Below are 19,326 nucleotides of genomic sequence, written 5' to 3'. Positions count from 1 at the left end.
TGTGTTCTGTGTGAGCAGTGGGCAGTCGTGAAAGTCACCCGGGGAGCAGTGTGTGTGGATGGTACCTTGCTCAGTGGCACCTTGGTGATTCGAACCTGCAACCTTCTGATTACGAGTTTGCTTCCTTACCTTACTCATTAGGCCTTACCTTATCTTACCTTACTCGTTGTCTTTTGTTCCAGTATGATATGTTGATGCCATGCTTGTAAAACCTTTGTCTCAGAAAAGTAACTTTAATTTGTTATGTTTTCTTAATGTGACCAGCGGAAAGAGAGCGTCGTGCTGACATCCTTAGGCTAAAGAGGAGGTTCCTGAAGGATCGTGAGAAAGTCAGCATGCACTTTGCCAGGAAAGAGATCAGCTCACAGAGGCAGGAGAAGGTAGCTGCTGTCCACCAAACTGTGTCATGAGCATAAATGATTCTTGTATTCCACTGATGTGTTAGTATGGCTGACATTTTTCAAGCTCATGAAACTGCACTACCGCACTGCAGTAGTTAGCTTGTATGCTTTCACTTTATCAACTGGGATTGGCTGATTGGTACGTTCTGTGTCCTGCAGGAGAAGCAGGCAGAGAAGAAGCTCAAACGTGACGCCCAGGTGACTCTATATCGCAGCTACCGAATGGGCGACCTTCCTGATATTGAGATTCAGCACCGCAGCATCATTGCTCCAATGCAGGCCCTCGCCCAAGTAAGTAGCTTTGTAAGAATCTACTGCAAGATGTCTGTTTTGTGTGTCCCACCCCTTCACAGATCCCCTACTTTAATAAAATAATAAAATAAAAGTTATTCACTTCATCTGTCTAAAGGTTTACTTCTGTGGCAGCGCATAAACATTTAAACGTTTAACTCTTCTCCCTGTGCCAGAGGGATGCCACTCTTGCCAAGCAGCTGTTCAGCTCACTGTTTACTGGCATTTTGGTCGAGATGGAAAAGTCCAAGTCTGCAAGAGAACGGAGAGACGTCCTGGAGGAATTGCTGAGGGACATGAACACATTCCTGAGTCAGAGCACCACCTACTTCCCCCCATTTGTTGCCTGTGTGCAGGTTTGTTGGACCACAGAAGTCCAGTTTGCTTCATAGAGGGTCTGCTTTTGTGTGTTCCTCCTGGCCTCTAGGTGTCTCGTGCTATCCCAAAACATATTTATTTAGTTTGTTTGTTTGAATGCAGGACATGAGCTACCAGCACAAGGAGCTTTTGGGAGTTCAGCCAGGAATGGTGAGCTCCAGCTGCCTGGCCAGCCTTCAGCAACCTATTGGCATCCTTTTACTGGAAGAGAGCCTGCTGCATGGCCCCTCTGACCCCAAAGAGCCACCCTCCAAAAGAGCTACAGGCCGCAGAGAACTGCCCCCAGATACGGAGCGCTGGATCCACCTCGCCAAGTTAGAAATCTCAATTTTTTAAGTAAACTGTATCATTATATGCATATTCATTTTTAAATTCTTGATAATTATACTTTAACGTCAACCCCTGGTCACAGGCTGTACAGATCACTGGGAGACTATGACGTTGTCAGGGGAATTTTTGGTGGGAAAATAGGAACCAAGCCGATCACCTGCACAGCATTGAAGGCAGAAGCCAAGGGCGACTACGCTGATGCAGTAAAGCTCTACAATGAGGTGTGTCAATCAAGATACCATTAATTTATTACTGTTCACAAAGCATGTTTTATTTTTTTATTTTTATAAACCTTTCTGATCAGAATCTGTTAAGAATTACTGATCTGTACTCTGCTGCAGGGACTAAACACAGAGGACTGGGAGGATGGTGATCCCACAGACACGGAAAAAGACTTCTGGGAAGTTGCAGCACTGGAGGCCTACAACAACCTGACAGAGTGGAAGTCTTTGCAGTACTGTGCCACGGTCAACATAGATGACAGCACTCCTGTCAATTTGGACAAGATGTGGAGTGACCCGTTCTATCAGGTTAAGACAAGCTCAGTCAGATTCAGAGCCACTGACCTGATGCCTCACTAACATTAAAATATTTCTCAAATCAGGAAATGTTCATTTCTTTATCATCCCGTTATTATAGGTTAATCTATTAAGTGATGTTTTATCATTTGTGTGCGTGTGTGTTAAACAGGAAACTTACTTGAAGTACATGATGCGCAGCATGTTGAAGCAGCTACAGCTGGGTGAGAGGGACCAGGCACTGCTAAGCTTTGTAGATGAAGCCATGAAGGTGGAGCAGCGAAAGATGGTGATGGAGACGCTGCACAGCCAGGAGCTCAGTCTGCTCTACATCCTGCAGGAGGACTATGACCGTGCCAAATACTACGCCAACAGCTGCATGCAGGTTTTCATGCAGGTCAGTGTCCTTGAGAGCAACACAGACACAAATGCACTAATCAGAATGCATAAGTCTCTTGTTTTTTTGTTTCCAGAATTATTCCAGTATTGACCCATTACTCAACCAGAGTCGCCTCACCATGTTGCAGTCTGTTCAGGCTTTGACAGAGATCCAGGACTTCCTGCACTTCATAACTGGAGATGGTGTGTGTGTGTGTGTGTGTGTGTGTGTGTGTGTGTGTGTGTGTGTGTGTGTGTGTGTGTGTGTGTGTGTTAGATGTTATGATTTTCCTTATATGGACAAGAATTTAATAATAAGGCTTTTGTTTTCATCACTATTTTCGATTCCAGTTTTTTTTAAATCATCTGTGATTTATGTCATTCATCAAATCTAGTATCAGTCAATTCTCTAAAAAGCCTGATGAGACTGTGGACTGAGCGTTACCCTGACACGAAAATGGACCCCATGAACGTCTGGGATGATATCATCACCTCTCGGTAAAGTTTTTTTTTTCCCCCCAACTACTCACTCAGATACAGATTCTGAAAAAAAATTCTGAACAGCTCAGTCTAAATTAACTCATTGTTACAGGTGCTTCTTCTTGGATAAAATTTGGGAGAAGCTGAAAATTTCTCCATCTGCAGACAGCATGGAAGTAGATGCAATGGAGGTTGACCAACCAGGAGATTTGGATGCTCTTGTGAAGGACTGCAAGTTTAGCATGAAACTATGCATGGCAGACAGTGCAAGGAAGCAGGTAATGAAACTGAAGCACATTATGAAGAGTGATTGTGCTGTGTTATAGATTTGTTAGTTGAAAGTTTAAGTGAAACATCTTGTTCCAGAATAACTTCTCTGTGGCAACTAAGATTCTGAAGGAGCTGCACCGAGAGGCAAAAACACAAGATGACTGGCTACTGCGCTGGGTCCACAGCTTCAGTCGCTTTACACACAGACGCTGTCTGGAACTGGGGCCTACAGAACAGATCGCCAGCCTGCTTAAAACGATCCCATTACTTGGTCAGACAAGTCTGTGTGTGTGTATATGTGTGCGTGCGCTTGATTTGCATGTATGTTAGTATTTGTATATTATGGTATAATTCATAGGTCCGGTTTTGCGCTTTTGCATAAATATGACTTCTACTTTTCTGCACTCGACATCTATGCCTACTGTGAAACATTTGCTCCACAGAAGGGACAGAGAATCAGAGTGGAGATTCCAAAGGCAGCGTATACCGCAGCCAGCGCATCCTGCTGGGAACCTCCTTTCACCTGATGGCCTCGGCTGTAGGCAGGAGCCCATCTCTGCTGCAAACTCTTGCCAGAGACAAGGCAGAGAGGCTGCTGCAGTATGCTGAAGTAAACAGTCTGGTATGAAATAATTTGTTCATTTGTGTCTAAAATTGGATTTGTGAATGTCTTTCTACGTTCATTCAATTTACATTTTACCTTCTGAAACCAAGATACAACAACAAGCAACTTAATTTAGTGTGTGTCTGTTATTGTGAGGAGGAGGATGTGGTGACAAAACTACAGCTTCGTGCTCTGAAGCTTCTGCACAGTGCCACCGACAGGGCAGAAGAGGAAATGCAGTCCTTGGCTGAGTGCCACTGGGACACCGCAGGCATCATTAAGGCTCACATGACCCTTGCAAACTTTTGTGACAGTAGACTGAGAGAAGATGAGCAGAAAGGAGCAGGTTAGTGACCTGAGCGCTGAATGTGTCACTTAAAAGCGAATTAGGGGAAAAGTGTGTACTGGTTGGTCAGTGTCCGGCTTGTGCGTTGCAGCGAGTGAGTTCGTGGAGCAGCATTGTCTGCCGCAGTGTGTGGTGAGGTGCATGCTCATGGCTCTGAGACTCAACTCTGAGGAGGCACGGCTCAGGTTCCCACGGCTGCTTCAGCTGGTAGAGATCTATCGCAGTGAGACCCTGGACATCATGATGAAAGAGGTATGCATGCGTGTGTCTGAATGCACCAGGGCGTTTATAGCATTTTTAAAACCAAAATTAAGGGCAACTGTAAGTATTCTACACAGTAGCACATTTAGCTGCCAGTGGTCACTGAAAGTGGTTCCTGAATTTTGGCAGGTGGTGACTGTTCCCTGCTGGCAGCTGATTGGTTGGATCAGTCAGATGATGGCTCTGTTGGACAAACCTGAGGCAGTGGCGGTGCAGCAGGTGATCCAGGAGATCTCGAAATCTTACCCTCAAGCTCTTATCTACGCCTATATGATCAGCAGCGACAGTTACACATTTGAGGAGACAAACGAGGGCTACAGGAACAAAACATTTGTAGAGAGGTATGCAGAAGGTTTACAGTACACGGCAGCCATTTAAAAAATGGTGTAAACGTCAAATTCACTCATGCATAAATGCACCGGTCAACTTTGAATCAGGCAAAAAATAGATGTTTTCTGTAAAATTTGCTGCCTTGAATTGCAGTGTTGCTTTGTGCTCTACAGTTTAAAACCATTACTGGACAAAGGAGGAGTCGTTCAAGAATTTGTTGAGGCCTTACAGCAACTGACAAACCCTGACATGCTTTTCAAGGTCCAAGATACTCTTTAACCAAATATACTGACAATACAGGATGTGCTCTGTTTGTGAATAATAGTTTTGCTTTTAATGCTTTGATGCAGGACTGGTGGGATGAAGTCAAACATCAATTGGAAAAACTGGACAAGAACAAGATGAAAGCTCGATATGAAGAGATGTACGCCTCCCTTGGAGATTCCAGAGCCCTGGGAATCGGCGCTTTCCACAAGAGATTCATACAGGTGTTGTCAAGTCAAACATAAAATTCTCTTCTATTCGCGAATTACATGTCAAGTTCCATCTTAGGATTATTTGACGTACCCTGAGTTTTTAGGCTTTTATCACACCCAAGTCTTGATTACGTTGGCTGATTTTACTGCACACTATTTGATTTCTCATAAATGACTATATCCAACAGAAATTCTCTAAAGATGTGGAGAAGCTGCTTGGTCCAGGTGGCTCCATTCTGTTTGAGAAGCGCAAGGATCCACAATTTTTAAAAAAAGTGGATGCTCTGCTTGGGCCAATGAGGGACTTCCAGAAAGAGCCAGGGAACCTGAAGGAGTACTCCCCTTGGCTGAGCGGATTTAAAGCAGACACTCTGAGGAGTGAGTTAGAGGTCCCAGGTCAGCACTGGTTTGTGACACAAATTATGACCCCTGCAAGGCATTTACAGACAGTAAAGGATGTTGGCTGTTAATGTCTTGTGATTTCTGTTCATTGTTGATCTCTCTCTTGTGCGGTTTTATTATAATTTTTTTATTATAATTATATATGTGTGTGTGTGTGTGTGTGTGTGTGTGTGTGTGTGTGTGTGTGTGTGTGTGTGTGTGTGTGTGTGTGTATATATATATATATATATATATATATATATATATATATATATAAATGTGTTCCTTCTGGTGGCAGAAATTTTAACTACTGCCTTTTCTTCAATCCCCAGGACAGTATGATGGTCGATCCAAACCATTACCAGAGTACCATGCCAAGATTATTGGTTTTGATGAAAGGGTAGGTTTGGTTGTGTATTTGGGGAAAAAAATCTTTGTGGTTTGTAAAAATGAAATTTTACCATAACATTTTTTTGGTTGATAAGAATTTTTTTTTTAATGTCCATAAACCTGGCCTATTGTTAGCATTTTGTACTGTGTTGCTTGTAACTATTCTGTTGCATGATGTTGTACTTTTCAACATACAAAATAAAAAAAACATACTACATGATATTATTAAATGACTGTCCTCATGCCTTAGGTAAAAGTCATGACCTCTATCCGAAAACCCAAACGCCTGATCATTCGTGGGGATGATGAAAGGGATTATCCTTTCCTGGTGAAGGGAGGGGAAGATCTCCGGCAGGACCAGCGCATCGAGCAGCTCTTCTCCATCATGAATTTAATCCTGGCTCGTGACACTGCCTGCTCTCAGAGGAACATGGTGCTCCACACCTACCAGGTGGTGCCCATCACCAGCAGGTTAAGTCATCTTTGCACAAAAGGAAAACTATGCTTTCTTGCATATGGTGGAACTATTGATCTACTAAAAACCTCACCTATTCACCTATTAAACAAAATGTATGATAGAATCAGTTTCTAATGGCTACATGTACCTGTTAATCTGAGCCTAAATCACTCTTTTAAATTAACTATCATTTATTTTCGATTTTTAGTATAGTTGGCCCTTATATGTACAGCACATGCACATTGGGGTTTTAAATGCTAAATATAAATTAAGCTTGATTTGCCTTGATGTAAAAGACAGTTAATCTTAATTTCTTAACCAGACAATCGCAGAGTCATTTTTTTTGTTGGTTGTTTGTTGTCTGTTAATTTATTAATACTTTCTTTTGACTTTTTGACTTAACTTTGTTTTTAGAATGACTCTCTTCAATGTTCGTTGTTTATCATGAACGTCTCAACAATGTTGCTGAATGTATTGTATTTTTTTTTAATCCCACTGCAGGATCGGAGTGATAGAGTGGATTGAAAACACTTGTACCCTGAAAGAGTTCCTGGTTAGCAGTAAAACCGAAATGAGGCACAAGTGCGTCCCAGAATAAAATTTTCATTAATCACCATGCCTTCAGATTTACTCAAAAATAGCTGGGGTACTTTCCAGAGGTCATAACCTACAGACTTTTGTTTTTATAGCCCATTAGAAGATTACAAAAGCAGGATCTATAAAGTGGCCAAAGTTGATTCCAGTGCTAACTGTGGAAAGCTGTTTGCAGAGGTTTACAGGTTAGCAAACCTGCCATTCTTTGCATTTCTGAAAATAAAATCAGTGTCACTCTGGGACAGAGTATCCCATGAAGATTTGAGCATTGTTGTGTTTTTTGTTTTCCCCACCATGGGCTGATGAACACTGTTATTGCCCATAGGAAGGCAAGTCGTGGTGACACCATCAAGAACCTGACGAGAGTTGAACAGATGGTGCCAGAGGACTTGCTGAGGTTTGTGTGTCTTTTTCATCTTGATTTAATAAACAGCAACATTGTTCATAACACGTTTAAGAGAAACGTGAAGGTGAGCAGAGCACACATGCAGGGCAATTTTTGAGATCAGATGCATGAAGTAGTAAGTGGGATTCGAACCCGGGTCTTCTGGTTCATAGGCGAGTGTGTTACCCACTAGGCTACTACCACCCTATAATGGCCTCACATGTGTACTATTCGAGTAAGGCCACATAGACATTTGAAATGAACAAGAAATGAATGCGCTGTTTCGCGGCATTTTGTAGCTGCTTTTGATTTGGATTTTCTCTGCCGTTTTATTGACTCCGGATTCATCTGGATTTTGGCAGAAATTGACAGCAAGAAAATGCTGCATTTATTTGAGTATCTTGAACACAAAGCTGACAGAATGCTGGTGCTGAACGCCTGTTCGGATGCTTTTATTTGCTCCAATGAGCAGAAAAACTGAGTTCCGCGGTCACCTGACGCGCGGACATCTGATAAGGCTTGTGCTGCTTATCAGCTGATTCATTTCTGAATCTTTGTGCAGTTCCTTTCGGCACTTCTGTTCTATGAAAACTGACAGATTCCTCTGCTGTGTTTTCTGTTGACTTGGAGGAGGAGGCTGCTTTATGCTGAATAAGGTAATCAGAAGGTTGCCGGTTCGAATCCCGCACCGCCAAGGTGCCACTGACACCCCGGGCACCTGTCATGGCTGCCCACTGCTTACCAAGGGTGATTGTTAAAAGCAGATGACACATTTTGTTGTGTCACTGTGTGCTGTGCTGCAGTGTATAACAAAGACACTTTCACATAATGACCTTTTTTTAATTTTTTTTCAGACAGTTAGAACGTTCTTTTCACCTTTTAATTCTCCTCCCTGTGTTGCTGCAGGAGGGCCTTCGTACGTATGAGCACCACCCCAGAGGCCTTTCTCTCCTTGCGTTCGCACTTCTCCAGCTCTCACGCTTTGCTCTGCATTAGCCACTGGGTGCTGGGCATTGGCGACCGTCACCTTTCTAACTTCATGATCAACACTGAGACCGGCGGCATGATTGGCATCGATTTTGGCCATGCCTTTGGATCCGCCACTCAGGTTAAAAAGACAAATTCTAGTTAATCGTACCTGTTCTAGGATCTTTCATTTCTGCAATGATAAGACACCATACTGACCAAATTTTGCATATTTTGAAGTTCCTCCCAGTGCCGGAACTGATGCCGTTCCGACTGACGCGGCAGTTTGTGAACCTCATGCAGCCCATGAAGGAGTCAGGGCTGATCCGCAGTGTGATGGAGCACTCGCTCCGGGCCTTCAGGAACGAGCCAGACCTCCTGCTCAACACCATGGATGTGTTTGTGAAGGAGCCCTCTCTGGACTGGAAGGTGTGAAATCAGGATCTGTCTGGCTTACAGAGACAATGCCTCAGAATGGACACCCGCTGGATCTTAATAATTACTATGAAACTGTGTTTGACTACATAGTTATGCTAAATTCAGAGGATCTGGACAATGCATGCAAAACTCCAAGCCATTAATTAATGATGGCTCGCATGCACATAATAAATCATTCTTATACATGGAAAGCTAATATTACACTATAGTACACATTGTGTTACCAAGACATTTTCATTGCTAATTGTTATTCTTATTGTTATGCTAATAATGAGAGATGCATCAGCATGTCAGGAACAGTGTGTCTCATGTTCCACTTTAGAATTTTGAGCGGAAGCAGCTGAAGAAAGGAGGCACCTGGAAGGAGAGGGTGGACACTGACGTGGTGAACTGGTACCCACTGCAGAAGGTCAACTTTGCTCGGCGAAAGTTAGAAGGTGCTAATCCAGCGGTTATAACCAGGTATGTTACAGTCAACCCTGTTCCTTATTGCTAGTCAGATTTCCATTTTAAAAATATTGTAAACTCTAGCGATTTCTCTGCTGAATCTAATTACTTTACTTTACTTTACTTAAATTTATTTAGCAGACGCTTTTATCCAAAGCGACTTACAAGAGGAAGACACCAGCAATTCTCGTTCGATTTCTATAGAATATTGAGTTTACAAACTAAGAGCCCTGATAAGGCTTAGACTTGTCAGTGAAGAGCATGCTCGGAGATTGTTAGGTGCTAGACTAAGAAAAATTATTATGTATTTATACATTTGTGTATTGTTTGTGCAGTGTGTACGCATGTGCGTGTGTAACTGTTAGATTTGTCTGTAATATTTTTTGAATAAGAGGGTTTTCACCAGCTTCTTAAAAGTGGTGATAGTCTCGGCTAGTTGTGTGGAGGAGGGCAGGTTGTTCCACCAGCCAGGGACAACAACGGAGAACAGACATGATTGGAACCGGAGACCCCGTGAAGAAGGAATTTTTAGTCTCCTTTCGTTTGCCGATCTGAGAGAGCGTGCAGGAGTGTAGCTAGGTAGTAGTGTGTTGATGTAGGAGGGCGCAGTTCCATTTACAGCCCTGTAGGCAGCATCAAGGATTTGAACTCAATGCGAGCAGCTACCAGGAGCCAGTGGAGGGATGATAATTAAGGAATGACCAGTGTTTAAAAATGTTAATATTATTTCTATATTAAAACAAAAAATTGTATATTGTCCTGTTCTGGCTAAAGAATAATTGTGCATAACTCAGCACTCTATCACAGATGAGCATTATTATGTAATTCTGTCGCAGCACTTGGCATTGTGCTTTGAACTTACTACTATTCTTTTTTTTTAGTAGCTCTGGTGTCAGTCATAAGTTGGGTAGCACTGATTCTGCTGTTTCCGCACTTTCAGTGAAGAGGTGCAGCTTGGCTTTGACAGGGATCCAGCGTTTAAAAAAATGGTGGAGGTGTCCCGGGGCTCAGAGGAGCACAACATCCGCGCTCGCCTGGGGGAGAAGGAGCTCAGTGTTGAGAATCAGGTGGACTGTCTGCTTGACCAGGCCACTGACCCAAACCTGCTTGGAAGGGCGTGGTTCGGCTGGGAGCCCTGGATGTAAGATAGTCTTGAATGCCTACACAAGTCAGTGTTCCATTGGTAAGGGCCCTTATATGTTTTTCAAGAAAAGCTTTCAATAAAAAAGAAAAAATTTTCACAAACATATCACGTTTCCTTTCAAGTTGCTTTTTATTATTGTTTTCAATGCCCCAAAGTTCCAATTCTGCATCAGTGACCATGGGAAGTATGGCTTTTCGAAGTGGACCTGCTTTATGTATAGTAAGGCGTTTTAAAGGGCAAGTTCACAGTTGGTAAACAAACGAGCAATTAACAAACAGCGATGGACTTGGTCCTCGGTGCCCAATGCTGCCTCGGTGCCTCACTCCCACCAAAGCAATACATTCTGCATTCTGCCACTAAAAAACGCACAATGGTACCTATTAGCATTTGTACACGCTGTGTAGAATTAACTGTGTAGTGCAGGTTTAGTACTACTGCTATTTTTAAATGGACTGTTTCCACCTTGGGCAAATATGGAAATATAAGTGTTTATTAATGAAAATAATTTCAGAAAGGCTTTGGGTTTGAGCAAGTAGTGACTCCATTGTGCATATCCCTAAACAAAGAAGGGAATCTAATGGAGACCAGGATAAAGATCAATACATACAGACATACTGTATAGTTAATACACAGAAGCACCCCATTATATATATATCTCATACATATTAGACTAACAAAATGGCCACCAATTAAAGGCCACTGAATGTGCATAGCATTTGGATACAAAACTGTCTACTGCAATACTGAAGGCCAAGGTAATGTTCACAAATGCATGTCTTGCCTAGACTAGTTTTGTTTAATTGTTATTATTTTAATGAATAATATTATTAATAGTTTTACATTTTAGGTCTCCAGCCACTGATGAACTGCATTAGTTTCTTGACCTGGAGTTTGCTTAGCTTAAAGTCCTCTGTGAGGATCTCCTCTGTGAGCTGCAGGAGCAAGTTCCCATCTATTTTTTCACGTACAAACAAAGACACTACGTCCTCTGAGAGGCCGATGAACAGCAAAGACTTGGACACCTCCTCTATCGAGAGCCCTGATAGGTTGGTGGGTGGTTTCCACACAGACCCAATAGTGTGTGGACTCGAGAGAGTGGAGGTGGCGTTCGTACATGTTGGTTGTGGTGGTTCCACGGAGTTCAGTTGGGCCACGTCAACGGCTGCTACCTTTGCTGTTGTGGTTGAGTCCGAGTCAGTCCATGTGTCGTTGGACTTCTGAGTCCGGGGGGGCAGGATTGGGCAAGACTGACTCTGTTTAGTGTTACATTCCTCTATGGGTTTGTCTCTGTACATGTCTAATGTGTAACTGGTGGATTTGGTGCAAAACTGACCCTGCTGTGAAACCATCTGAGATCTGGAGGGCGTGGGGCTGCCCTTATGAGGCCTGTCCGAGTCGAAGAGGACAGTGGAACAGGGTTTAGGCGTACCAGGGGTCTTCTGTCGTGGATAGCTGGAGTAGCTTCGACACTGGACAGACGTGAAGTCTTTTGTAGTGTGGGACTCCCCACTGCAGAAGTCATTTGGCCAAGACAGGCGACAGGGTGTGCTGTCCATAGTGGGGCTGAGGCAAGACGTCATTTTGGAACAGTCATCAGGTCGCATCCAGGGACATGGGTAGCAAACATGGTTTTGTTCTTCTGATGCCACTTTTTCATTCCCCCTTCTGTGTTAAAAATGCAAAAATGTATTACATTCACAGACAGCGTGACCCAGATGTATTTTTGTTTAATTTCCATACAGAGACACCTGAGAAAATGTTAGATGCTCAGAAAATGTTAGTGTACAGTATAGATTGGAGCCAAAAAATTAAATAGTTTGGTGTTCCTTTGGTGATACAGTATGCCATGGTATCTTGTATCAAAGTTGAAAATGATCAATTGAACTGTTTATGAACTAGCTGTGTGTGAATAGTTTTTTGCATAGCAGGAAAACAGGCCATTTCACCAGACTGCAGTGAAGCAGATCATATACAGTTCAATTCATCCCTATAAAACAAGCAGTCATTTATTGCAAATATGTTTTTTTTATTTGAAATTTATACTTTTTTTTTTTTCTTCAATTGTGAGCTTATTATTAAACCATAGTTAACTTTGCTGCAATTCATCAAAAAACATATCGCTGTTTTCTCTGCAATTCCCACCTCTATTATAGGTACAATATATTTAAAAAATATATGATAACTAACAGCCACATTATATTTGACTAATCTGCCCATGCATTTTACCTGGAACATGAGATCTGAAGGCATCATCAGCTGTGATGAATAATGCTGGTACCTAAATCCAGCATGCTGCTGTGGCATGTTGTTTTTCCCTGTATGTCACCAATAAAAGGTGACCTCTGCACTGGAAAACCTCTGCATATTACCAGAAGCAGCTGCTTCTGTAATACCGGATTTACCAGCGCGTGTTCTCAGTGCAAACTATGTGAAAAGATAAGGTCAGTGTGTGCACCAGCAGCACAGCCCTAAGGCTCTTATGCGGTGACGCAGGGTGTGTGGATGGGACCAGCCCGTGTGCTTCAAACGTCCTGTTTTAATAAAGTCCATACGCTAGCAATACATGAACTTAAATATATGTGTGTGTGTGTGTGTGTGTGTGTGTGGCCCAGCTGTGCCTTTCTGTGCCACTCACATGTTATGCAGGCCGGAAGAGTAGTAGGACAGAGTGGGGCTAGGGGACCGGGTTTCGGTTTGCCGGGGTTTGGACTGCTGGTAGGACACAGACTGTGCACTGTTGACACTCGTCTGCTTGGAGCACCGTGGCGGGATGGGCGGGGCGTTGAGCAGCCGGCACTCCTCCTTCACCTGGCCAAAAGACCAAAATGTACCCATTATTATCAGTTTTGTTTTATCAGAATGCAGACCTGCATTAAACATTCACTATAAACGACATTCCTTGACAGATTCATGGTTTATGCTGATGATTATAGTTTTTTTTTTTTTTACTATTTAAACATTTCCTATGAGTGTTTCCTGTTATCTGGTACCACTGGCTCATAAAGGTTGAACAATTAAAAGCATCTTTTCAAATTTTTTGCATTCTAAAACATATTGGCCGAACAAACAAGGTGGATTTTTTTAACTCAACTTTTACTCATTTTAAAGTGAACAGTCATTCTTTCTATAATCTATATTTACCGATCTGACCTTTTTCAGATCAACAGACTATATCATATGCGGTTAAATTTAATCTATTGAACAAATATTCTCCATTGTACCAGGAAAACATTTAAAAAAAAAAATAGAACAAAGTTAGCAGTTACCATAGAAGTTTATTTCAGTTTGCACAGTTGAATTTTTAAATAAATAAGTTCTTAAATAAAAATGATGTCAAAGGAAATTAGTTTTAATTAGCTGGAACGCTAACAATAAAAGGAATATTTGAGGATTTTATTGTTTATAGATCTTGCAGAAAGTGATTAAATGAACCCATATATTTTTGGAGTAATAAAGATGAGCTAAATAAATTACTGAAACAATTTATAACACCTATAACTAAATTGAGAAAATATAAGCATGTAAATATGTGGCACTGAAAAGCCAAGAATGTATAATCTATTGTTTTAGGTACCCAACCATGCCCTTTAACCATTATAAACGATATAAACACATGGCCTCAAGTGCCTCATATACTCTCATTTTTCGTGAGTGTGCCGGTATGACCAGCCACATACCTCATCATTCCACACACTAACATACTTTGCAAATATTTGCCCAAAATATTTGTTGGGTTTTTTTTCTTCTCTCTCCCCCCCTTGCAGGTCCCACACTATAATGGCTTACTTTGATTACGACAACTTAAAAATAAGAGTGAAATGAATACAGACGTTACAGCTTTTATTGAATTGGAGCCATGGGCACGATTTCATTAAGGCCGACATGCTGGCCACAGTCAAACTGACGTGATTAACGAGGCAACTTCCCTACAATTCAATTGTGACATCAGGCTGCTGCGGCTGCAGTTATTTCTGCCCCGCCACGTGAGGTATGTTTGAACCGAGACGAGCCAGACACAGCATTCTTATCAAATCTGATTTGTTGCGGCGCAGCCCTCGGGCGCGAAGCAGTGTTTTTAATATAAAGACATCCCGAATGCGGTTTGAATAGGCTGTAAGAGGAATGATTGTCTGAGGGAGAGCAGACAAAGCCAATACAGACGGAGTTTAAATTAATTGTGGGTGTCTGGTCGATTCAACCAGAGGGGAGGAAAATGCATTTAAATTTCTTTAGCAGAATACGATGTTTTAAATGAAATGTATGTTGGCGCACTGGAACCAAAAGAACCCGACTTACAGCTTCTGACTTAGGTGGCACCGGAGGTGGAGGTAGAGGTACATCTGAGCTTAAGATGGGACAGACAGGACCTGCTGTCGGGTAAGGCGTCGCTGCGGAGACGCTGCTCCTGGTGACAGGGTCGCCGTGCTCCAGCACAGTCACCGCAGAGCCGGCGTTCCGGTCCAACCAGAGCTCTTCATAAGGGACATCCGACCTGTGGAACAGGCAGCTGTCCGCCGGCTCCGGTAACAGGTAGTCCATGTCTGGCAGCTCCGGCGGGACACACTCGTCACACAGACTCGTGCAACCGTGCAAGTTGACTTCGCTGTTGCCATGGAGATTGCTGCCATAGACACAGACGGACAGCCGGTGGAAGGACTGCGTGAGCTCGTCGCGAGCAGAGCTGAGCGAGGTAGGGAGGTGCACGTGGGCGGGGCAGCCATTATTCCCACCACTAACGCTGACTCCACCCACTCCTCCACCACTAGCAGGTCCACCTCCGCTCACCTTCTTGGGACTTTTCCCGTCCTCGGTCCAGTCCACCCGGACGTCGCGGACCGCTCGTGAGTAATCGTCTATATCGAACTGTTCTTGGCAGAAAACGAACCATCGGTGGACCACCGTCTCCAACCAAGGTTCTCCATGCAACAGCCCCTCCGGGGCCACCAGCCTGGGAAGCACAGCCACGTGGAGCGGGAAGTGGACAGGCAGCACCTTGTTGGAGCGCAGGGCGCAGCACACCACCACAGTCTTGGTCTGGATGTTGACGAGCTTGTAGCGATGACCCTCTCGGATCAGGTGCAGGTCGTGTTGGTTCCTGGGTGGGCTGCTTGGCACGGTCACGTTGACAGGCAGCCGGGTCTTTTCTACAATGGTGCGGATGGTGTGCTCGCCCTCCTGCATCTGTAGCTCCAGGGGCGAGCAGGTGCTGAAGCGGCCCTTGCACTGGAAAGGCAGGCTGATGCTCTCGTTGGTGCGGTGGTTCATGCAGATCAGGCACGGCATCTTTCCTCGGCCCAGCTTCCCGATGGAGTTCAGCTTCCCAATCCTTTTGAAGATGGTGTTAAAGCGAGACTTCTCCTTGAACGTTTTGGCGTAGAGGATCTCAGCCTGGCCCATCAGCGTGAGCTCATCTCCCGTGTTCAGGGTGATGTTATACACCTCTGTGTCCTCATTACATTCTCCCGAGGCCATCTAAGCAGGAAAACAAGAAAGTTCGCACGTGACCGACGTAGGTCTGCAGAAGATTTTTTCAAGTCTGTGTAACATTGAGAAAATGTTGCACACAATTTAAATGTATTTATTTTAAACAAATTGGATAAATCCATTATCAACATTAGGTGTATTGGCAAGAATCTTTTGATACAATTGTACCGTAATAATAATAAACTGAAAAAGTGAAATGAGTGTCACTTGTGATACAAAGCAGCACACGGTGCACACAGTGAAATATGTCCTCTGCACTTAACCCATCTCCCTGAGTGAGCAGTGGGCAGCCATGACAGGCACCCGGGGAGCAGTGTGTGGGGACGGTGCTTTGCTCAGTGGCAGCTTGGCGGATTGGGATCCACACCAGCAACCTTCTGATTACGGGGCCGCTCCCTTATCCGCTAGGCCACCACTGCCCCATATATTGCAATATTCTACAGCTCACTGAAAATGTAAAAACCAAGCTGAAATACAAGATGCTGTGATCAGTCTGTCATGTTTTTGCGATTTCACTCTGCCTGAGTGTACCCAGCTGTACAGCGCCATCTACAGGGGTGGAGGAGGTTGTTTCCTCATCTCTGCTGACCTCTTTACTTTTACTTTATTTCGCAGACGCTTTTATCCAAAGCGACTTACAAGAGGAAGATACCAGCAATTCTCATTCGGAGCTCAAAACGTAAGGGACGAGGACCTCAAACTAGACTCTGCGTGTGACTTGAGGATAAGAGAGGGTTTAATTTTTTTCAGAATGTGGATGAAAGGTGTGTGAGAGCTGTGAGATCATCAATGGGCTCCTCACATTTTTAACTTAGAAAGTTTAGAAAAACACCAGCTTGTGTTCCAAGTGTCAGTAATAACTGCACAACAAACAAGATGGATTAGTCAGTTTCCCCTTCCAAGATATGGACAACTATCAACCATTCCTTCCCTGATCCCTGAATCTGGTTCTTTTCATAAATCCTGAACACATGCCTGATGTTACATTAGTGAGCACTCCCCTTGCACTGTGTAGAAAATCAGATTCCTATATGTAAGGATAATGTCCATCCCAATGACTGTAATAATAATTGGCATTACCTTCACATTGAAGGTTATTTCCTCCATTACGTAAACCCGCTCGGGGAAGGCCTTAGCCACCTCCTCCACACTGTTAAAATATTGCACAGGTTCCTTGATGTCTCTGTCCTGCTCAAGCAGCTTAAACTGACCTGTAAATGAGTAGAAAGCACATTTTTACCTTGTGGAATTCACACTAGTCTAATCATTCTTCATCTGAATATGCAAGTGTCTACAATTTGATTGCAGCTCATTTCAACAGCATTGACATGACCAAAACATTTTTAAAAATCTATCTACGATAGCCCCCGATCCCAGGAAACCATTTGTAGGTATTTTAATCTGCACCTGTGTTGTAACAAAAGTCAATAAGTGCACGCAAAAAGGCAAGTCAATAAGGTTCACGGACTTCACCGCCCACGTTTTTGGCGAGAGAAGCGCATACTGTAGCAGTAGTGCACAGGTCGATTGGCACTTATTGCAACATCACTTTTCGCTTTGTGCCCTCTGTATGCATTAAAACGTCCAAGCTTTTGAAACAATTGATTAAACAATGTTGTGAATAGGTGCCTTACCCTCATAATGGACAGGAATCTCGATTTTGGGTCCGATGACATAGTGGCCTTCCTCCAGGCTATGGGCCGTAATTGTTGTCCATTGGCGACACGAGTGAATCAAGAGGTAGTCGTTTTCACGCAGCCCCTCAACCGACTCCCCTGACAAACGGAAACGGAAAACATGACTCGTTCATTATAAAATGACACACATAACTCAGACCGGCTGTACCCAATGATGTCGGGTGACTGTCTTAGAATTAACGTTTAGCACCAATTAATGTTTAAAGTCATTCCTTCAGCTGTATGTGTTGGGGGCTACAGGGGAGAAAAATCTAAAAAAAAGGTGGCAGCCATTCCCGAAAACTGTCCCATCTCCATCTCCAGCCTGAAATGCAGCGGTCTGGCTGATCAAAGCTTCGCTGAAAACATGAGTAACATGAGCCATATTCAGGTTTTACAATGGAAGAAATGACTGTTCTTTTGCCCCTTTCTTCTAATTCTGTAGGCACTTTGAGATTTGAACAACATACAGTGCAGTATTAATAAAATTATATTTTATGAGCACCAACGAGGAACCACTCGCTGAGTTACATTACACTTACGTTCACACAACGTTGCGTGACAACTATACACACTTTATGCTCTTTTTGAATAGGCTTCCTGCTGAGTCTGTGACTGCACTGCGCGTTTCTACAATACGAAATTTCCTGCAGTGATCAATACAATTGATCTATCGGTCCAAGTATGCATAGATCCGCTCGAAATCGCGCATTCCTGAGCGCAACCTTAGGCCCGAATTGTGTGGGGAGGGGGTCGCAGGCGAAGTACCGAGTTCAACAGCCCCGGGGAATTAAGATCGAAAGGAAAATCCGCTCGCCGTCCCGGTACTGCGGGGCCGACCGACGGCTGATAGCACAGATACCAGCCCGCCTCCGTCCACTGCTAACGTCCTGCCGACTGACGTCCACTTTCAAATCCGCTAATAACTAAGAAAAACAACCACGGAGGATGAAACAAAGTTGTATATTAGCACGACGCGAGGGATATGAAACAACCGCACCACACGCGGGGCAACAGTACAACACAAGTGACGCCAGTAATCATCGAGTGTGTCCGCTAGCATGTCTACCGTTAGCATGCTAACGCTACTGCGGCCAGTTTGTTTTGGCTCGTTAGCATGCTAACGCTAGCGCTCCAGCTCGGCGCCTTTCAGCGCGACCCGGCTGGGCAGAGCTGCACGCGGTCGAATCCCCTGCGAGGCTTTTTATCGCATTTACATTTACATTACATTTATGGCATTTATCAGACGCCCTTATCCAGAGCGACTTACAATCAGTAGTTACAGGGACAGTCTCCCTGGAACTTAGGGTTAAGTGTCTTGCTCAGGGACACAATGGTAGTAAGTGGGATTTGAACCCGGGTCTTCTGGTTCATAGGCGAGTGTGTTACCCACTAGGCTACTATCGCCCTGTAAACCGCACCAGAGCGCCGGGCGGTGAAGTTATTCCCCGACCGGACCGCAGCGCAGCCTCTCACCGCCGTCCAGCTTCACGATCTGCGGCAATCTGTAGGCGCTGACGAGCCGATCCAGGGGCAGAGTCGTGGCGCTCCATCGGACATCCTTCAGACTGTTGTAGAGCCGTGATCCCAGGTCCATGTTGGCTGGCCGACACAAAGACCGCAGCCCGCCGCCGCGGTCACCGGGGAGGCATGACGGGCTGCTGCGCGGAGAGCGTGTCCCTCGATGCCCCCGCCACCGTGCGCTTTACTTTCAGACGACCGCGGACCGTCGAGCCGCGACGGCGGCGGCGGCCATGTCAGCGCGTCCGTCTATTTACACTGACAGGAAATGCCATGCGTCCACGCCGCAGAGCTCTCGGCGACGGGAATGGCTGCTTCCTCCACCCCCGGCGGGGATCGGAGAGTTGTCCGTCTCTTTATGATTTATTTCACCCAATATT

General features: G+C 44.3%; 2 protein-coding genes across 5 annotated transcripts in view; one reads left to right on the top strand and one right to left on the bottom strand.

The window, feature by feature from the left end:
- The window catches only part of prkdc (protein kinase, DNA-activated, catalytic subunit), a 32,269-nt gene extending 18,759 nt beyond the window's left edge, over positions 1-13,510 (top strand). For 2 of the 3 annotated variants that reach the window (XM_028970292.1, XM_028970294.1), the window contains 27 exons: positions 265-380; positions 561-692; positions 869-1,048; positions 1,173-1,384; positions 1,483-1,621; positions 1,742-1,930; positions 2,091-2,315; positions 2,392-2,500; positions 2,692-2,794; positions 2,889-3,054; positions 3,143-3,317; positions 3,490-3,668; positions 3,807-3,996; positions 4,088-4,248; positions 4,387-4,598; positions 4,761-4,848; positions 4,938-5,075; positions 5,252-5,459; positions 5,777-5,844; positions 6,085-6,305; positions 6,793-6,873; positions 6,981-7,070; positions 7,211-7,282; positions 8,177-8,378; positions 8,477-8,665; positions 8,997-9,136; positions 10,062-13,510. In XM_028970292.1, the coding sequence (XP_028826125.1) occupies positions 265-380; positions 561-692; positions 869-1,048; positions 1,173-1,384; positions 1,483-1,621; positions 1,742-1,930; positions 2,091-2,315; positions 2,392-2,500; positions 2,692-2,794; positions 2,889-3,054; positions 3,143-3,317; positions 3,490-3,668; positions 3,807-3,996; positions 4,088-4,248; positions 4,387-4,598; positions 4,761-4,848; positions 4,938-5,075; positions 5,252-5,459; positions 5,777-5,844; positions 6,085-6,305; positions 6,793-6,873; positions 6,981-7,070; positions 7,211-7,282; positions 8,177-8,378; positions 8,477-8,665; positions 8,997-9,136; positions 10,062-10,266 (4,190 nt within the window). In that variant the 3' untranslated portion in view covers positions 10,267-13,510. The remainder of the gene's footprint in view (positions 1-264; positions 381-560; positions 693-868; positions 1,049-1,172; positions 1,385-1,482; positions 1,622-1,741; positions 1,931-2,090; positions 2,316-2,391; positions 2,501-2,691; positions 2,795-2,888; positions 3,055-3,142; positions 3,318-3,489; positions 3,669-3,806; positions 3,997-4,087; positions 4,249-4,386; positions 4,599-4,760; positions 4,849-4,937; positions 5,076-5,251; positions 5,460-5,776; positions 5,845-6,084; positions 6,306-6,792; positions 6,874-6,980; positions 7,071-7,210; positions 7,283-8,176; positions 8,379-8,476; positions 8,666-8,996; positions 9,137-10,061) is intronic. The other variant, XM_028970293.1, reaches the window with a different exon arrangement.
- garem (GRB2 associated, regulator of MAPK1) lies at positions 10,371-19,282 on the bottom strand. 2 transcript variants are annotated; one of them, XM_028970295.1, is made up of 6 exons: positions 18,902-19,282; positions 17,384-17,524; positions 16,830-16,960; positions 14,562-15,737; positions 12,901-13,073; positions 10,371-11,930 (listed from the first exon to the last, which is right to left on the bottom strand). In XM_028970295.1, the coding sequence occupies exons 1-6, from the start codon at positions 19,020-19,022 to the stop codon at positions 11,102-11,104; spliced, it is 2,571 nt and encodes an 856-aa protein (XP_028826128.1). In that variant the 5' UTR covers positions 19,023-19,282; the 3' UTR covers positions 10,371-11,101. The 2 variants fall into 2 exon arrangements, with proteins under 2 accessions (XP_028826128.1, XP_028826129.1); XM_028970296.1 differs by lacking the exon at positions 18,902-19,282 and adding an exon at positions 18,194-18,888.
- Between the last annotated feature and the right edge of the window lie 44 nt (positions 19,283-19,326).

This window comes from Denticeps clupeoides, chromosome 2 (genome assembly GCF_900700375.1).
Source record: "Denticeps clupeoides chromosome 2, fDenClu1.1, whole genome shotgun sequence".
Taxonomy (NCBI): Eukaryota; Metazoa; Chordata; class Actinopteri; order Clupeiformes; family Denticipitidae; genus Denticeps; species Denticeps clupeoides.
The sequence above is the reverse complement of the archived record's forward strand: the minus strand, read 5'-3'. Positions and strand labels throughout refer to the sequence as shown.

What these genes read in the sequence shown, in the direction of transcription:
- garem (XM_028970295.1), bottom strand. Translation starts at nt 19,022, where the DNA reads ATGGACCTGGGATCACGGCTCTACAACAGTCTGAAGGATGTCCGATGG. An exon ending in GATCGTGAAGCTGGACGGCG is followed by an intron (nt 17,525 to 18,901) that starts GTGAGAGGCTGC and finishes TCCGTTTGTCAG; the next exon opens with GGGAGTCGGTTGAGGGGCTG. An exon ending in TGCCACCTAAGTCAGAAGCT is followed by an intron (nt 13,074 to 14,561) that starts GTAAGTCGGGTT and finishes TCTTTTGGCCAG; the next exon opens with GTGAAGGAGGAGTGCCGGCT.